This window comes from Salmo trutta, chromosome 3 (assembly GCF_901001165.1).
Source record: "Salmo trutta chromosome 3, fSalTru1.1, whole genome shotgun sequence".
Taxonomy (NCBI): domain Eukaryota; kingdom Metazoa; phylum Chordata; class Actinopteri; order Salmoniformes; family Salmonidae; genus Salmo; species Salmo trutta.
The window spans coordinates 51,594,063-51,614,578 of record NC_042959.1 but is presented as its reverse complement, the minus strand read 5'-3'; the positions used below and the strand labels follow the sequence as shown (position 1 = coordinate 51,614,578).

Genomic DNA, 20,516 nt, shown 5'->3' with positions numbered 1-20,516 from the left:
GTGCAGTCCAAAATAATAAAAGCATTTTTGTTCACTGTAATTGTAACCACATTTCAGCTGAGTATCTTTCAACAAATTTAGCCCTCGAATACAAATAGAATGAAGCTGTACGACATGGTACGGTCAGTGTGTCCGTTTCATGTCTCTCTCTTCTGTTTTCTCAGTAATTCTTCCCTGGTCCTGTCTAACATTTCCTACACAAGAGGAAATAAACACAGAAACAAACATCAACGCTCTGTGTTTGTCACTGACTGGGACTCGTACAACGTTAACCGTTTAGAATAACAATGACAGTTGGAAATCTAAATGGTTACGGGAAACATGTGGAGGGTTATTTGGTCCAGAAAGATAAGCTGCTTGTGGGTTCTGAGGGAAAACCATCAGTCAGAAATGTAGATTTGCAAGATTACATTTTCTGACATGATTTAAACAAGGTTAGTTGGGCATGAAATTCTGGTATGGGATGTTTGTTCAAGAGACAGGAGGTCAAGGACCAACTACAGGACACACCAGAGAGTCCGTGACCGAGGCAGAAATCAAGTTCCAGGCTGCCAGAGGAAAAAAGAGAACTGCCCCAAACTATGAGTTTCAATTCAGAAAGTGGTAAGATGTTACCACATTGTTTCCTAGTAAAACCATATAAATACCAAGTCCCAGCTTAAAATAAAGTGTTACCTATTACTTTTTCAAGCTATGAGTTGCTTGTTTGAAATGCTGAGAAACTCAGACCAAGAGAAAGGATAGACATGATTTGAATATAGCGCTCAAAGTGTAGTTCAGTGAGCTTTGTCCCAGCCTAGCCTTAGCTGTTCCTCTATCTGGCTGTGTCCATGACTAAATATCTAGTAGGTCAAGGTTAATATTTTGGAAAAAGGAGTGATGTAATTCATGTGTTCCAAGACTGTATTTAATCTTGAGTGAATATGAAATACTATCGTATGCTAAGCTGAAAATGTTAGAGATAAGGAGGGATGGAGGTGTTCTCCCTTCATCAGATCCTCCCTTCCTATCATGACGTTAATGGCTATTAGATTGGGCTCTGACAAAAATTGACTCAGAGCCTACATTTTTAAAAAAGATGCAGATGTTTCAGTTGCAGCTCTAATGTAAATGTCAGAATTATGTTTTAGTGGTTAAATTCCAATTCATTTGTCTCAGGAGACTGAAATAAACGTGGCACTAATAGGTTTACTTATTAATCAAAAGAATAATGAATAAAAGCTGTTTGCTTGAATAACGTCAGGGAATATCTGTTAAAGGACAAGTGATCTGGGGTTACTGAGACAAATACTTCTATAAACCTACAAAAAATACATTTTATTTGACCAACATCGTGCCAGAACAAGAAATAAAAGCGCTAACGAGAACATTGTTTATAATATATTACATATTAATACAATTTAATGTATATTTTGTATCTTCCACTATGATTATGGGATCACATCCATATTCATCCTGCTAGGAGAATCCCCTAATCATATTCTCCCCACAATAACACACACACGCTGCAAAATCCTCCACCTGCACACACACTACACTGTCTGCTCGCCTCCAATCTCCAGCTCAGCTCAGGCTCTACCTCCCTTATCCCCTGTATTAGATTCATTAATGGCACTGATCACAAAGCTAATTCCGCCTCCTCCATTTTCTCTCCTTTCATCTCGCTCGAACCCCTGGGAAGGATGTATCTGGTCCCAGACACGCGTGCACCACAACACGACCCCACTGGCCACCCGAGTACAGGGAACAGTGGTTCCAATCAAAGCCAAAGCCTTAGGTTCCTAGGATCCCATACAGTACATCCCAGGGGTCTGCCTAGCACCACGGCAGCTAGATCCGCTGCCTGTTTGACGCGTACCACCTGATGAAGAGCTTGGCACTGCTTCACAGGAGGATGAGCTGTCGGTGCTTTCCCTGTATCACCAAAACATTTCACCCACCGTGCATTTCCCCCCTCTGTTATCAACTACTGAGGGAGGATGTATACACACTTTCCGACATACGCAGGAAGGAAGAGACTCTCGGCGGCAATGTGGGGACGGTATGGTGGGAGGCCTGTCTATTTTAAAACGAATGAGAATGGAGAAGTGCAATGTGATTTGTGGGGACGATATGGCAACCTGTGACCCCTTCACCATGACTGAGAATGAATGAGAGACATGTCATACAGGGACAGTATGAGGAAACAGGGAGCCATTCAACATGACGGGCGAAGGGTGGTAGTGAGGAGTCATCGCTGAACACTCAATTAATCAGATCATTCCCATGGCATGAACTACATGACTGCCATCTGCTTTCCGTCATGCCGGGGAGGTGGAGAGGCAGAGGGGGGGATGGAGGGAGGAGGGTGTGGAAGCCTTCAGACAAGCTCCATTATAGGTCTAACAGCAGATGGCAAGTCTAACCAGGGCCCACCCAAGCGGAGCTCACATGGTCTGGGAGAGGGGGGGGGGGGGTTGTTGGAGGGGTGGAAGAAACATCAATGTGATGATCGAATGTAAAATCTCACAAACATTGTAATTGTAATCATAATCATCATCATCATAATCATCACCATACCATGTCCAAAGCGCTCATGCTCCTCTGCAGAGCGTTGGCCAGCTCTGTAGCCTGTGCAGAGCCACCTGTGACAACACAGGCCGACTGGGAGAGAGTCTCTGAAAAAGAAAGTGTACTTTGACCACTTTTGCTGCAAATCTCCATTACTTAGCAATGATAATAATCTTTAAACATTGTGAGAATTCATTTAAAATCACCACCACTCGGGATTCAACTTGATTTACGTGGGGAAGTGATGTGCCAAAGACACACACACACACACGAAGATGTATTCTTGCATATGCTCCCAACACACACTAACAATGAATTCATTCACACACAAAGCTCTCGTGGTATAATTACTATGCTCAATATGTCATAATCCAGTTGGACGGCCCAGGTGCGTACAGAGGTAAAGAGTGGGACTGATGACTTTATGAATGTTTCCCTGACTGTGTAGAGACCATGATGGCTCTACCCTGCCCTGACTTGTATGGGTGGCGTTCACATCCCAGACTGCAAACACCCTCCCTTACTTTCTGACAAACCTAAACAAGACTTCATAGAATATCTTCCTGGGAGAACAATAAAAGGCTATTCTATTTCTCGTCGACATCACTCTATTCCATTCTAAACTGGCATTGTCTCACACAGGGAGAAAAAAAAACACCTTTACATCACTTTTGTTGTATAGAAAATAGTGCTAACGTACATTAGGTCTATAAAGTACGTGGTTTTTCTGTCGGAGGCAAACAACGATCGTGTAAATATTGCACATAACAGTATAAGCTGTGTATAAAAATACATACAGATACAGTCACATACCTTTGACAATGGACTCTGCTGCAGCCAGATCTCGTTTGTAGGTCACCTACAGGACAAATAAACTTAGTTTAACAACATGTTAGCATCACACCTGCTCTAAAAAGCATTGTTCATTTTAGTGAAAATATATTTAGATTCATAGGCCTCCATTACTGGCTTACTTCAACGCTATCAAAACCATAAAAACCCTTTGCTTTCAGTCATCATATCAAATAGTATTAAATACAATACACAATGTATGAATTCAAATCTATACTTGTCCCTGTATAACAAACTAGTAATAAGCATACAATTAGAGCTAAGACAATGGACTAATTTAGGCTTAAAGGCATTGTCCCAAACTGAGTTAGTGTCCCAGGCTGGCTCACCTTCCACAGGGTTGGCGGGCCCTCGATGAGCTTGGCGTTGGTGCCACAGTACTGCAGAGCCAGATGAAGGCACTCGGTGCCAAACTCAAAGTCCGACTCACTGCACTATGAGGACAGGACACAAGAGACGTGGGATTGTTGACGATGCGTAAACTGAGTTAGCTCCCATTTCATAAACAGAGTTGAGCAAGTCTTCTGGGGACAAACAAAGGATAGGTCACAAACTCACATCAACCATAGTTACATCTAAACAGATATTTCACCTAGTTGGCTCTAACCAGCAACCTTTCGGTTATTGGCCCAACGCTCTTAACCACTAGGCTACCTGCCACCCCAAATCAGAGGAGAGTTGAGTTCATAACACCTTGGCCCAGTGCAGTGAGAACACATTGGAATCAGATTGCCGTTGCTGTAGATCGCATTGCATTGAACATCTGATATAAGCAATGAGCTCATGCCTTTTAAGATACTTTGATTTAGCCTTTGTAGTCCACCACAGTAACTCATGCTACCTGAGATAATATGCGGGCAATATTTTATCAGGGTTATAAAAGAGAGGGCCTTTTTCTCAGGACCCTGGAACTGAAGGAGAAATTACAGGAGAAATATAACTGCGTCCTGTGGTAATTGAACCTGTAGCGTTTTCTCCCGGTACAAAGGCGTGCACTGGGGACAGGATAGTGTGTCTCCCCTTTGTCTTTTCAGCCCAGAGTTCTGCCAGACTCAATGCATGTCAAACTACAAATGTGAGGCTCACGTAGATTTGGGGGGGAATATGTCCTACAGTGCTAACTTGACAGACACCTTACACTTTCCCAACTTCGATGGACACAAGCGGAGAGGGGGTGGGGCACTCCCCATCGCGCCAGAGCCTCTCGTTTTCACAAATCACTTACATCACTACAAATTTGTCTTAATTTTCGGTGAAATGCTACTTGACACTCTGCTTCTCTTGCATAGTGAATGTGCTCTCATTTTCAGAGAGTCAAATCCAAAACCAACAGGGCTCCCTGGTAATCGAAAATTCATATGCGCCAGGAACCAAAATAACTGCAGACAAATGGGGCTCCAATTAGACCCATACTTCAGCTCTTAGTCAAGGCTTCCTACGTCCTTCAAAACACTGGTATCTGCATCACCATCTAAATCGAGCCAAAGTTCAAATAGCAGGGCTCTGAAGTATCTGGGCTGTTTGAAAAATAAATATGGTGAATTTCTGCAGTGACGGATTTGTGATAGACAGAAAATGTTACAACGTAAAAGTTATAAGCCTACGTTTTAAGATAAGAATCCACATATTTATGGTTTTGGTCAAAGGGCTGATTCCTCACAAATCTAGAAGAACAAAAAAAAGTATTGGGAGGATTTTCACAACATTTAATCCATAGAAGGGTCCTTTGGAGGAAGGATTGTTGAGATTTGAATCTTAAAGCACAATTGAGAAATAATGAATTGAAGTGTGACATTATGGCCTCACCCAGGCATAATGTTTCATCTGTAGGTGCTACAAAGAAAAATGTGTTTCATATGAAACTTTACCACTGGTTCTGTAATATGAGTAATAATTTGATTTGAATAATGAATTTCTTACATTAATGTATGAATATTTAAAATAGAAACATGAATATAGAGAATATATAATTTTTGATTTGACAAATGTTTCAATATATTGTTGAACATAATATACTCTACAGGCATATCAAAGTTCCAAAGTGGGATCTCTGCTAGTTTTAATGTTATGGACAATTTTATACAGAGAAATTGTCATAGTAGGCAAATGTAACCAATCACAGCCCTCCTTTTACTTGTATCATTGCACATCCTGCAAATCACCAGCAGAGGGCAACTGTTCTGAATCGATTTTCAAATTTACTGTTTGTAATGCTTACAAATTGGATCATAACTCGAACAGTAGAAAAGATCCCACTCTGGATCTTTGAAATGCCCGTAGAGTATATTATGTTCAAAAATATAATGAAAAATGTAGCAAACCAAAACATTTTCAGTGTTGGGGGTAATGCGTTACAAAAGTATTGCATTACACTAATGCATTATTTGTATCAGTAATGGAGTAACATAACAAGTTACTGTGTTAAAATGTTGTAATACCATTAATTAATAACTTCACTATGCTCAAAGGGATATTACATGTCTGCTTTTTTTTCTTTAATAGGTGCCCTTCTTTGCGAGGCATTGGAAAACCTCTGTGGTCTTTGTGGTTGAATCTGTGTTTAAAATTCACTGCTCGACTGAGGGACCTTAAAGAAAATTGTATGTGTGGGGTACAGAGATGAGGTAGTCATTCAAAAATCATGTTAAACACTATTATTGCACACAGAGTAAGTCCATTTATTATGCACATTTTTACTTAGGCTTGCCATAACAAAGGGGTTGAATACTTATTGACAAGACATTTCAGCTTTTTATTTTCTACTTATTTGTAAACATTTCAAAAAACATAATTCCACTTTGACATTGAGGTATTGTGTCTAGGCCAGTGACCAAAAAAATCTAAATGTAATAAATGTTTAATTCAGGCTGTAACACAACAAAATTTGAAAAAGGTCAATGGGTGTGAACAATTTCTGAAGGCACTACCTGTATGGTTATGAATATAGATAGCTAGGGTTTTTAAATGTTGGTGAGGTCATATATTTCCAAGTAAAATGAAGCTATGCTAGCTTTCTCTAGCAAGCTAGCCGACAGCAGATTTAAGGAAAGTTAAATGGAACATTTTAAACTATTTAGAAAATGGATTTCTGTTAAGGAAATGACCTAGGGGAGTGTCAGTTCGAAAGTAACATGGTCTCCCAGTTTGACAGTAGGCAATTGGCAGCAGCATACCACCCTGAAATACCACTGCTGGCTTGCCTCTGATGCTAAGCAGGGTCGGTCCCTGGATGGGAGACCAGATCATTCTGGATGTGGTGTTGGAGGGCCAGTATAAGGCACTCTTTACACTAGTCTAAAAAAAATATCCCAATGCCCCAGGTTGGTGATTGGGGACAATGCCCTGTATAGGGTGCTGTCTTTTGGATGAGGCATTAAACAGGTGTCCTGACTCTCTGTGGTCACTAAAGATCCCATGGCTCTCATCGTAAGAGTAGGGGTGTTAACCCCGGCGTCCTGGCTACATTCCCAAACTGGACGTCATCATGGCCACCTAATCATCCTCAGCTTCCAATTGGCTCATTCATCCCCTGTAAGTATTCCCCAGATTGTTGCTGTAAATGAGAATGTGTTCTCAGTCAATTTACCAGGTAAAATAAGTGTTGTAAAAATAATGGAACACTATCAACATTTTAACAAGGTGAGTACTGTAGTACAAAAACCACTTAGTCATTTTCAATTACATCCCATTACAAATATATTGTAAAGAGACACTGAATATCCTTTCTTCCTTTTTTTATAACATTATCTACCTCATAACACTGTCATTTTATTTACCTTTATGCCTCTGTTATTACACAGGATGCCACACCCACAATGATGATGTCATACCCTTTGAACCTATTGTTTATTATTACATACAGTTAAAGTCGGACGTATAAATACATTTAGGTTGGAGTCATTAAAACTCATTTTTCCAACCACTCCACACATTTCTTGTTAACAAACTATAGTTTTGGCAAGTCGGTTAGGAAAAACAAGTAATTTTTCAAACAATTGTTTACAGACAGATTTATTTCACTTAATCACAATTCCAGTGTAGCAGAACTTTACATACACTAAGTTGACTGTGCCTTTAAACAGCTTGGAAAATTCCAGAAAATTATGTCATGGCTTTAGAAGCTTCTGATAGGCTAATTTACATAATTTGAGTCAAATGGAGGTGTACCTGTGGATGTATTTCAAGGCCTACCTTCAAACTCAGTGCCTCTTTGCTTGACATCATGGGAAAATCTAAAGAAATCAGCCAAGACCTCAGAAAAAAAATTGTAGACCTCCACAAGTCTGGTTCATCCTAGGGAGCTATTTCCAAACTCCTGAAGGTACCACGTTCATCTGTACAAACAATAGTACGCTAGTATAAACACCATGGGACCACGCAGCCGTCATACCGCTCAGGAAGGAGACGCGGTCGGTCTCCTAGAGATGAACGTACTTTGGTGCGAAAAGTGCAAATCAATCCCAGAACAACAGCAAAGGACCTTGTGAAGATGCTGGAGGAAACAGGTACAAAAGTATCTATACCCACAGTAAAACGAGTCCTATATCGACATAACCTGAAAGGCCGCTCAGCAAGGAAGAAACCACTGCTCCAAAACCACCATAAAAAAGCCAGACTACGGTTTGAAACTGCACATGGGGACAAAGATCGTACTTTTTTGAGAAATGTCCTCTGGTCTGATTCAACAAAAATAGAACTGTTTGGCCATAATGTCCATCGTTATGTTTGGAGGAAGAAGGGGAATCTTGCAAGCCGAAGAATCCCAATCGTGAAGCATGGGGGTGGCATAATCATGTTGTGGGGGTGCTTTGCTGCAGGAGGGACTGGTGCACTTCACAAAATAGATGGCATCATGAAGAATGAAAATTATGTGGATATATTGAAGCAACATCTCAAGACACCAGTCAGGAAGTTAAAGCTTGGTCGCAAATGGGTCTTCCAAATGGACAATGACCCCAAGCATACTTCCAAAGTTGTGGCAAAATGGCTTAAGTACAACAAAGTCAAGGTATTGGAGTGGCCATCACAAAACCTGACATCAATCCCATAGAACATTTGTGGGCAGAACTGAAAAAGCGTGTGCGAGCAAGGAGACCTACACACCTGACTCAGTTGCACCAGCTCTGTCAGGAGGAATGGGCCAAAATTCACCTAACTTATTGTGGGAAGCTTGTAGAAGGCTACCCGAAATGTTTGACCCAAGTTAAACAATTTAAAGGCTATGCTACCAAATACTAATTGAGTGTATGTAAACTTCTGACCCACTGGGAATGTGATGAAAGAAATAAAAGCTGAAATAAATCATTCTCTCTACTATTATTCTGACATTTCCCATTCTTAAAATAAAGTGGTGATTACATATGTGGTGGTTACATATAAACAATTGACATCTGACAAATGCAATTCAAAACGGAAAAGTGTATTTTATCACAACGAAATGATGTCTTGATAAATCTAACACATCAAAGGAATATTGGCCATAAACATTCTGTCAGCTTTACGAAAAGATACAGTACATAGCCTGTATTTAATGTCTTTAATATGTAGGCTATCAAGTCACAACAAGGCCGACTTCAAATGCCGACCTCAAAGTTCAAATAACCCCGCAACTGACCGCAGCGCGAATGCAAACTGTCAGGTCAATCCTACACATAATAATGCATTGAAATAAACGGCATATAATCAAAGGAATTACTTATCCTCAACGACCTACAGTATTTAAGTCTAACGAAATCGACCAAACAACGGCAAAAAAGTACCAAAGGAAAATATACACCTTCGCTCATCTGATAGGCCTATAGTGGAGCTTCGTGCTGAATGGACAGCATAAAAAAAAGCCAAATAACAAGTAATAAGTAAAAGCAATCTATTGTAAGAAAATTGTTATTGAAATCAAAATACTACTCATAGTACAGAGCAAGCTGTAAAGCTTCATATAACACCGATGTTTTGTAGCACTTTCAGGTGAATCACTATGGAATCTTAAAGGAGGCCTGGGTAAGGCCAACATTTCAAACATTCCAACTTCAAAGAATTAGTTTGGAATTATGCTTGAAAATAAAAATGTCAAATATATGGTCAACAAACCTTCCTCCAAACCCCTCTATGATTAAATGTTGTGAAAAAAAAATTGTTCTAGTTTTTGTGAGATATCACCCAAAGGTGAAATGATTTCCCTTATTATTTCGCAAGTATTCTGGGACGTTCAAATCATCTCACATGTTAATTAAAAAAAGATGAAAAATCACAGACTGTTAGACCTGTAGTAACCACGTTACTTCAATGTTATTTTTACGTTACCTTTACCAAAGCCAAGAGGTATTTTTCTTTTGTTCGACAGAGTGATATGCTGCAGTGCCAGAGTATATTAATGTGTCATTTCTTTCCCAGACATAATCACACCGTAGTGAAAATGATGGCACCCACACCACAAACTTTTCAGCTTGAAACCCTGCAGGTTCCAGCACATCTGGTGAACAATGGACGACTGTAAAGACTGAGTGTGATGTATGAGAATCATAAAGTCTTTTGTCATCTAGTCGCATTGCTGGGGTTTATTATTTCTCAAGCATAAATCTCTCTCCAACGGTCATTTTATGTGATTCCGGGGACCTTTTAAAAGCAATTATTTGACATTGAGAGGGAACATTCAAAACCTGCAGGACATGACTAGTGATCGATTTAGAAAAAGGTTTTGCAGACATCCAAGGTTCTCAATTTCCCTGACCAGTGGTGAAGACAACTTCACAAAACATTATGTAAACATGAGAACTAACTACTGTACAAGGCTAGGTTTGGACTTTGTTTCAAGATGCATCCTTGTTGGCATATTTCTATTTAAGAAAATCATTCAATAGTTTGTTGTTTTATCAGTCACATCCCTAATTCAAATGTACACGGTAAACATAGTCTTTTTTAGCCAGGTCAAACAGACTGACCGGTGCACTCACGTTCTGTTTAATTGAAACAGATTGTGAGTTATCGCGAGATCAGGCTGGGTTCACGGGGGTATGTATTTATCTTTTTACATAGCCCCAAAAGCAGGCAACCAGTTTTTATTAACTAGACCTTGGGTAGACTACAAGTGATGTTTTGTGTACAAGAACTGCCTAGAAGTACCTACCCTCTGATAAGCCTGGTAGATGACATCATAGATGAACCCCTGGGGCATCTCACTGGCTCTGTACTTGGTTCTCTCCAGAGAATGGTCCAGGTAGCCCTCCAATGTGGTAGCAATCACTGTGGAAACCAGAGGTCGGATAGCCCCAGCAGCCTGCAAAATAATACATGGAACGGAATGTCATTCTTCCTTATTCTTTATGGAAATACACACATCAATCCAAAAATGTAACAAATAGTTCCGATCATATTGTGTCTTGAGGCTTACCACACTTGTTCTAACCATGGCTGGATAACAACAATAAATCCCAGCTAAACAACAGCTTGTGCACACAATGCTTTTCCTGTATAATTGGAAGTTCTTCATAAGCAACATTCCTGAGATCGTACTTTCATGTGACCATGACATGATTGAGGATGAAAATCCCCATTGTGCCAAGAACAAGTACAGTCAATGAGATGGGGGGGGGGGGCAAAATGACTAGTAAATGGAATGAAAGCAAACACGTGTTATGTGTTACACATGTTATTAAAATCAAAATGAATCTCATGCTCTTCGGAGGAGACTGATATTTTATCATGATCGGGGATACTGGCAAGTTAATGAAGACCAGACTGCTGGCTTTGAGTTAGTCACACACACACACACACACACACACACACACACACACACACACACACACACACACACACACACACATCAGCCCAATGTCAAAGAGCTCCTGCTCACACTTTTCACTTTTGTGACCAGCCTTCAACAATATCATGTCACAGCTAGTAAAATATAAATCACCATCTAAACATATCAATGTCTTCCTTAGCCACTAATATCAGCCAATGTGGTTTTCATTTGTCCTGGCTTACAGTAGGTATACATGGCTACAGTTGAGAGCAATGAATCGCTCCATCTGAGCTCCACTGACCGTGTTGCGTTGGAAGAGATCGAGGACTTTGAATATGTACAAACCCCTTGTTCTTTGGCAGCCATTGTTATCTTGAGGAGGAAGTCCTCTTCCACAAAGGGCCGCACTGCATCATGGATGATGACCACCTTTGGTTTAACGCGGGCCGTACCATCCTCTCCCTCACTGAGGGCCCGGACCCCATTGAATATAGATCTGTGGCGAGTAGATCCGCCATGTACCACTAGGACATTTCTGTGGTGGAAGCGATGGATAATGTCCATCATCAAATCTAAGCTCTCCTTGGCAACCACCACGACAATGCTTTGGATCCATGGCACTCTGTCAAAGAAACAGTGTGTGTAGTCGTAAGTCAACACATTTCGCACTGTGGTTAGAACATATTCTTGTTGAGTATATTTGTTTCATTACTTGTGTCATGACTTGTGATATTACCATGCATAACACATTTGGGTGCAATTATTTGCATTCATTATTTCAACAGAATTCCACTGAAATGGTCAGTATGAAACAAAAATACCTCGTAGTATCAAGAACAAGTAGGCTATTTTGGACGTTGTTGGAAGTTGTAGAAAGACTCAAAAGTGTAACGTGTGACCTGATGGATTCAGTAAAGATCTATTAAATGGGGTAATGAGACATTACAAAACCTTACATTTATTCAACGATAACATAAAAGAGCGTAAAACCCCAGTGAAATGGTTTGTTTACATGTGGCTACTGTCTTGCGCAGTGACAAGATTAAGGGGCAGGGCCATAAAACTACAGTATTCCAAACGGGACATATGTTTTTGCATGCAAACACTCGACACTTCAGGTGTTACCTCTCGAAAGTTTGAATTGTGTAGCTTATCAGAGGTCTGTTGAGAAACGTGCAGAACTGTTTGGGTGTCAGTAGCCCCGTTCTTTCTCCACTGCCACCGGCTGGAAGAACCACAGCTACCGGGAAATCCACGCTGCAAAGTCCCGCCATGTGCTTGTCCAACCGGGCTTCGCATGCTGAGAAATGTCCTGGTTCAACAGGCCTGTCCATGTCGCCCGTTTCCTCTTGCGTGCTTCAGGGCAATTGAGTCATTTGAAGTTAAAACGGACTAACAGTGATGTCACGAATACGTCCTATCGGTATCCCCATATACAGTTTCATTCATTCCTTTATGGGCGGAGTCGCGTAAACCAGTGATTGATTCGATTTGTATCCTGCTACATTGTATCCTGCTACATTGCGCTTGCGCACTGTCAAGGACGCCCCATACCAGCTATACGTCACTAATGTTATCTGTGGGGTCTTTGCTGAGGTCTCAAGATTTCAATATCACCTATCATCACATCTACTATGTATTTTTGTTTTTTTATGACAATTTTGCTTATTCTGCATGCTTTCATGCCTTTTTAATTTTGACTGCTTGATGCAATTGAGCACACATTTACATTTTGGTCATTTAGCAGATGCTCTTATCCAGAGTGATTTACGGAGCAATTAGGGTTAAGTATCTTGCTCAAGGGCACATTGACAGATTTTTCACCTAGTCAGCTCAGGGTTTCGAACCAGCAGCCTTTCAGTTACTGGCCCAACGCTCTTAACCGCCAGGCTACCTGCTATACTAATTTATTTATTCAAGCTTGCTTGATCTGGTGCAGAAGTACAACTAGTGTGATATGGTAATTGTATGTGTAGGCCTATACTATATGGGATTACTTGACCTACATGCTTCAACATTGAAATGCCACCTAGTGTTCCATAGAGCAATTTGGGGTAGGCCTACATATTTGTAGGTGGTCGACATGCGCTGCCACCCAAGATATGTTTAAAACTAAATTACTTTGTGTAAGTAGCCTACCACAGAACATGGATTTACATCAATGAAACAAGAACTTGAAAATGGCCCTTAGGACATAAAATAATTGCAGGGGGAACAATAATACTGGGTAATATTCTATTTTAAAAGTGGCAAATTAGATCTCTAATGTAAGAATCAACATACAATAAGGTGAAATTTATGTTAACATTTATTCTTTTTTCAAATGAAAACATGAGCAATGACAGCTTTTTGCTAAACATGTGTGACGCATATTAAAAGGTTTATCAAATGAATAGCAATACAACATATACATCTTATAGAAAATGTTTATACATATGTTACCATACTTCAGAGGACATGTGATATCATACTATATATGTACACATATTTACATTGTGTATTTGTGGTGCTTTTGTGATGGGAAACCCCTTTTCATGCAGAGCTTCTTTTATTACATTATATTGGCTGTAAAACTGTGTTTGTATAATGGAGTGAAGAGCAGGTTTACATTGTCATACAAGAACTTGAATGATGCGAATTATCTTAAAGTTCCAGACAGTTCTATTGGTCATGATGACCCCATTTAGGTTCATTTGATCTTATTAGCTAATGATTCAATGGTGCCCATTGGTCCTCAGATGTAGCAAGCAACCAATGCAATTCGCTTTTACAAAGTCACTTTCAGTGGTCCTCCTCACAACAAGCCAGTCCCAATAAAAGATCATCCAAGAACACAGTCACTGAGGGATTCTGCAGTCCTGCCTTAGGGCTCTGCTTCATGCCAATTCTCGTTTAGCTTGATCTTCCCTAGCCTCCTTTTGGCTTTGGCTTTGTGTTTGTGGAGAAGCTGGGGCCGAGACAAGGCAGGCTCCTCAAACTTCATATGGCTCGACTCATTGTGTAGCCGGGAGTACCTCTTACACTTGCACGAGGTGACCACGGTGATTTTGTATGTTCTTGTGCTGCCATCCTGGCACTGCAGCTGGATGCGTTGGGTGCGCGTCTTGTCGTTGACGCAGCGCCAGTCCTGATTGTTCCTCCGGCTCCAGAACTTTCTGCCGTAGCCGCCGCCGATCCAGTTGGGAAGCATCTGAGCGGGGAGGCACTCACCAGCACATACTAGCTCCTTTATGGGGTTGATGCTTGTGCATTGGCCATCAGAGATGTACTTGGTGGACCTCAGCTCTCTACAGCCAACTTGGCGTCTCTGATCTGTAAGAGAGAGAAACAGAAAAACGATGAGAATCAAACATCTAGTGACATCTAGATTAAACTGTCCTTTTGTGGCCCCAAACTACTTGGTTTCACTTTAAATTCTACTGCAGGTAACATAAAGGGTTTTCGATCAGAAAACCTTACAAACACAGCCGTCTATTTAGTTAATTTGGAGGTTTTTGGCACAGACTAAAGCCTATACCGATTACTGGCTTGTAGAGAGGAAATGGTGCATTGCTCTTGCATGAGAGGAAGGGCTTTAGTGTTCTGAGCTAAGTCAATGGAGCTGGCTTTCCTATAGGATTATCAACAGGCAACTGGTAGGACAATCAGCACGGTTCTGCTCCAGGCTACAGCTCCTCACTCACCCTGTAATCCAAGCCAGGGCACCATTCACAGACTGCCATACACCTCTGTGACAATGTGCCCCCTTCTCTATGACAGAGTTTGATGAATGAAGAGAGGAGAGGCTCCCTTTCTCTCCTTCATGCTCGGGGTCCTTAAGAGAGCTCAAGTCAAACAGCGGCAGAATCACAGACTTCCTGTGTATAGGAACACACCTCCATTCAGTGGCGCTGACACACGATCACTCCCCAAACACTAGCCTGGCTGCCCTGTGTGACTCATCTTTACTGCCCTGCTTGGACGCCTGCCAGGAGTGTGTGTATTGAAGATCATAGTGCCAAGTTTTGCCTGGTCTCACTCAGTTGGGGCATCTGATACTGTCACTACTTAGCTACTGACCAGAGCTGATCATATCCATGTCTATTGTACTATGAAATTATATATATATATATATATATATATATATAAGCTGGTTGTAGTTTTAGCAGTTACATTTTTACATTAAGACTGTAGTATATTATCATTTATAATTTAGAGAACACAATCTCAACAACCTAATTCTATAAACCTGCTTGTGCTGGAATAAATATGTCTATGCACTTGTCTTAAAATGTAAAAAAAAACATTTACAAAAGTTAAAAACCAAAGAGAAATAGTTAAAAACCTTAAAGCACAATTTCTCAATGATTTGAGAAAGAATACTGAACAATACTCACCAGCTCTATCGTTCCCAGCAGTATTTCCCGCGCCTCTCCCGCCGTTTCTTGCACGATTTAAAGAGGCATTGCTCGGGGCATCCTGCACAGGAGTACCCACGTGCGAGTATAGGATCTCCGTAGCATCATTCTTGAACGCCTGGCAACTCCTCACAAGAATACAAAACAAGAATACCAGGTGGCACAACTTGTATGCGCTCAAGTGCATATTGCTTCTGGGGATGTAGGGAATAAGCAGATCCCGTGTCAGCTAAATTGATTTCTGTGCCTCTGATGTCTGCGGCAGAGATACTACGTTCTGAGCTTGTTTTATATAGGCCTGTCCGAGTCTTGTTTTGGCAACCGCTCAGGTGCACATCATGGGGTCTCTTGACTGAAGGCTGGGCGTAACTGAATAACCACGCCCATTTGTGTGTGCGCTACAGAGCCAGCGCGTCTACAACATCTGGAGTGATCCTTTTCCTGTCTCTCCAATTGATGGGATTTGGTGCTATTGAGTCATTTGTGCTTCTTCAGATCGCAATCTATTCATCACATTTAATCTATTCAAAATATTAGAAGAGCCTCCACTTTTGGTCTCTGCAATAATGTGTTCTTCTTCTGTTAAATGTTATTTTTCATATTCCCTCATTTAATCATCTTCCATGTTCTGACATGCAGTCTCACCTACTCTCTTAATTCAAAAAGTGAAAGCTGATACGGTTTGTGTAATTTGCTTTCGGTCTCTGTCGTTCTCTTCCTCTCGACCTCTCAATCCCCATGTCATTTTTATACCTAATGATTGGAGTGCCAAGACTAACTGGAGTCTTTGTGTGTGTGCTACTCATGGCAAGGAGAGACATAATTACTTCTGTGGGAGCATTCACTTCTGCCTTGTCTTCCAGATTTGAAAAGAAGTGTCACACATAGACACTAATTGTTGCTCATGTGAATGAAATCTGATACACTTTTGTTCAGTGTCATTATCATGTGAACCTTAAATATAGGGGCCTCCTTCCTCCTGTGTAGAATACCACAAAGCATTGAAAGCAAATCAGATGTACTGTATCTTGTGATATAATATCTGCCTGAATACATGTAAAGGTGAAGCCATAATATATTTGTATACTCTTGTTGGTTTTGTAACTAATGGCCTTGTCTCTTTTTACTTACATGCAAGGCATATTTCACTAAATAGGTATTTCACCTACCTCACTTCCGATCACAAAATAAAGACAATCAAACCATTTTATCCCAGAAGACTAGTAATACATGGATGGCTTTCCCATCTACAGTCCTTTAGGTGATGGGGTGAATGATGCAGAAGTTCATACGATATGCCACTGTCATGTTTCTCCCATCTAAAGGAGCAGAAAGCTGAGATAGCACCGTCTGTATGTGTCCAGACCATGGAGACGGTGACATGTAGGAGTAGATCAGGTGACATAATCCTGTGGGAAGTAAAGGGACAGGCACACAATCCCACACACACACACACATTTACATTTACGTCATTTAGCAGACGCTCTTATCCAGAGCGACTTACAAATTACACACACACACACACACACACACACACACACACACACACACACACACACACACAGTGAGTTATTAACATATTGACAAGCAACATGACAGGAGTGTGCGTATTAGCAGGAAGGACCCTCATGTAGTAATAGGAGGGGGGATGGGGGGACTAGAGAGGGACAAAAGGAATGCATAACATGGGAACAAAGCCAAGAGAAAAAAAGTTCATGGGTGCGTAGAATTTACTATGAATCCCCAAGGAAGCCCAGTGTATAAATGCAGACAATGGATTTGTGTCTTATTCTAGAGAGAGCTGTTCTCGGATTTGCCTTTAGCCACCAGATTCAAGCTAGTGATTTCCTTTCCCCAATTGTGTATTATTATCGATAAGAATTATTATGTCAAAATTGTGAAATATCCCAATTTACTGTGAAGAATAGAATTGTGAACTTGGGCTACAGTTCAATAACAGGCCCACGATAATGTAATGAAATAAATGCATGCAATATAGGGAAAACCTATGTCATTCTGAGCCTTTGTCACCCTACAGTCAATACACTAGGTAGAGATAGTATGCCATCTACTGACCAGTCGTTGCCATTGTTGAAGGAATTGAATAGCAGCATAGTAATACCGTCATATCATGAATATTATCATTTAGCCTCATATTGTAACAAAATATATCATTGCCTCCTGTCCCCCCCAAAAAAACAAATAGCACGGGAATAAATACATTTCTGAAACCTGTGCAATCTGAGGATGAGCAAGAGAACAGCCTTCTTTGATTGTTATGATTCAAAATGAAAACAGGGGTTTCCTGGTTACAGGTAGACCTACTGTAGTAGGGCGGTTGGTCAGGTTTGGTTTGTCCTTCATAGGCTGATAGACATGGAGGTGTGTCTGAATTACTGTACTTCATTTATCTTACCTAAAAGATTGCTCAAATATTTTGAAGATGTGATGATATTTAGAATTGTACTGCATATTCCTACAGGACATTGATGACGCTCTCCAGAAGTATGGAATCAGGAGAGACACTGATGTCTGTCAACTTTACCTTGCCAAATAGCAGTCTTATCATAACTTCTAACTATGGAATCTAGAACTTGAGAATGTCAAATGAGGCCCTACTCATTGTAAGGCTGTGGATGTGATGTGACCTGTAAATTATAATTTGTTGGAAAATATCAATCATGTCAGTATATGCCACTATTATGTTACATAAAATGCTTTTTTGCAAATGAACTAAATCATATTATAGAGGACTCATCAATATTCCAGACTTGTCAAGATTCTCCATGCTGTGATACTTATGGCTGAATTACAGCAATATACTGTAACCAACATCACAAACAGATAATGATACTGTAGACAGTTATATTAAATGTGGGAATGCGTGACACTCAAACACTAGGCATATCATGTCAGAATAGCCAAGAAAGGCAAAATATAATTTCCCCATATCCACTCCATAATGCTCTGTAAATGTTTCAAATGAACAAACTCTTCTACCATTCCCTCAACTGTTGCATGACAGATCTTTAGCTCCAAAACAATAAAATATCTATTTCACATAAATATTACAATCTTTGTTTTCCTAAGCATATGCTATAACATATGTGTTCTCTGTGTGAGTTTGTCTTGTTGTGGATCTGTGTTTTCCATCCCCAAGTGCAGACATGCCTATCCTGTCTTTATAGCCTGTTCCCAGATCTGTTTGTGCTCTTGCGAAGTCCATTGCTGTCATTGTCAAGCCAAGTTCGGGCATGACAATGTCACATGGAGTTGTTAAGAGAGCAGAAACAGGCTGGCACTCAGGTTACTGTCTTTACTGTATGTTATCCATGCCTTGGCGCTCTGGGACACCTAACCTGTCATAGTGTTCTTCTTCTGCACAAACACCAGATGAAGAGGCTGGAGGACTGCGTGGCTGAGCTGAGGAACTTGCAGCATCTCCTCACTGTCGGTGAGTGAATAGGGATTCCACTGATACTGTACAGTCTAACGCCCTCACATTTGACATGGTTATGTGAGGGAGAAACAGATCGGACCAGTGGTGGTTGGAAGTATAAGACGCGCTAATTTTAATGGTTGGAATGGAACGGGGTCAAACGTGGTTTCCATATGTTTGATACCATTCCATTCATTCCATTCCAGCCATTACAATGAGTCCGTCCTCCTTTATCTCCCCCCACCAGCCTCCTTTGGATTTGATACAGTATTGTAGATGAAAGCTTGTTTGACAATTGCTTTTGCAGCTTTTTTCCTGAATCGCTACTCACAACAGACCGGATATCGTCAATATGTGGTCCATAACTTGCCGTCAGTGCAGTTATTGGATAGAAGAGGTATGTCAACAAATATTGAAATCATATTCCAAAAATTGGAAAATAAGCAACTTACTAGTGAAACTGTTACAATACATTGCTGTGTCAAGACTGGGATCCTTGTTGAACCTTATAAGTGATGCCCGTTTGACAGAGGTGAAGCAGGAGAGGAACAGTTCATTACAGCCGTTTAGTATAGAAAGCCATTGTGTCCCCCAGTCACTGGCATTTGGCAGGTGGGCAGAGACTTCTGCCAGTAGAGACTGGCATCTATGGGGAGGGATGACACCTTGCTCAAGGTAAAACATAGTACTGTACAAAAGGAGACGAGCATTCGCCTTATATTGCAATTCACCAGCTTTTTGAACATATTGACTTGAAAATTGAGATAATATGCAGTCAATTTGATCATTTTCATCTGACTTGCAGGTCACTATGGCTCAAGACAACATTTGAAGTAAGTCACCAATAAGGGATATGGATGACTATCTCATGATACAAATTCTACAATTGAATGTATGACTCCTAAAGTATTGAATGTTTTCAATGTTATATATATATATATATATATATATATATGCGCTTCTCTGTGATGCTTATCTCTGCCCAGGAGCCCATTGGATGAGATAGCAGATCCCAGTGTGCGCAGGGCCATGCAGAGATCCATCATGCAGTTCTCCACTGTGGACTGGACGGCCATTTCCACCACCAAACAGAGAAAGCTAGGGGAATGGAACCGGCCAGGGGCCAACATCCTCACTGTCATGTTCAGCTAACTGCACAAGCAACACGAGAGGTGAATCTCAATTGTATTTAACAGATTCTTCATGTCCTCTCCTCCAATGCATTTTGAGAAGCCAAGGAGAGAATATCCCAGGGGAGGAACCTCAGATCTTCTGCTCCACTATGCTTTGAGAAGGATGTGAGGAAATACAATCGAGATTCTCACCTAAAGGTCATACCAGTGTGGTGTCATGCTGTACGAACCTGTAGAGGGAGCTCTAGCTGAATTAAACCAGTCAATAGAATCCCAGTTTCCTCATTACTACCACACTACAAACGGACACCCCAGTTCAATGTTACACAGTACAGGATGAACTTGAGGAAGAACTCTGGGAGTCTAAATCCTCACTGGTCTACGTTAAGCACCTTTCCCATGTG

At 40.9% G+C, this 20,516-nt stretch overlaps 2 protein-coding genes across 3 annotated transcripts in view; both read right to left on the bottom strand.

Annotated features, from left to right (window-relative positions):
* The window catches only part of crppa (CDP-L-ribitol pyrophosphorylase A), a 34,650-nt gene extending 21,969 nt beyond the window's left edge, over positions 1-12,681 (bottom strand). Inside the window, exons 1-6 of one of the 2 annotated variants that reach the window (XM_029738739.1) lie at positions 12,269-12,681; positions 11,489-11,765; positions 10,526-10,675; positions 3,732-3,836; positions 3,364-3,409; positions 2,560-2,657 (exon numbers count right to left, since the gene is read on the bottom strand). In XM_029738739.1, the coding sequence (XP_029594599.1) occupies positions 2,560-2,657; positions 3,364-3,409; positions 3,732-3,836; positions 10,526-10,675; positions 11,489-11,765; positions 12,269-12,477 (885 nt within the window). In that variant the 5' untranslated portion in view covers positions 12,478-12,681. Of the gene's footprint in view, positions 1-2,559; positions 2,658-3,363; positions 3,410-3,731; positions 3,837-10,525; positions 10,676-11,488; positions 11,766-11,964; positions 12,056-12,268 lie in introns of those variants that run through there. The other variant, XM_029738740.1, reaches the window with a different exon arrangement.
* Positions 12,682-13,433: 752 nt separating this feature from the next.
* On the bottom strand, positions 13,434-15,923 carry sostdc1a (sclerostin domain containing 1a). The gene is made up of 2 exons (XM_029738737.1): positions 15,520-15,923; positions 13,434-14,455 (listed from the first exon to the last, which is right to left on the bottom strand). Exons 1-2 carry the CDS (start codon positions 15,725-15,727, stop codon positions 14,007-14,009), a joined length of 657 nt encoding a protein of 218 aa, XP_029594597.1. The 5' UTR covers positions 15,728-15,923; the 3' UTR covers positions 13,434-14,006.
* Between the last annotated feature and the right edge of the window lie 4,593 nt (positions 15,924-20,516).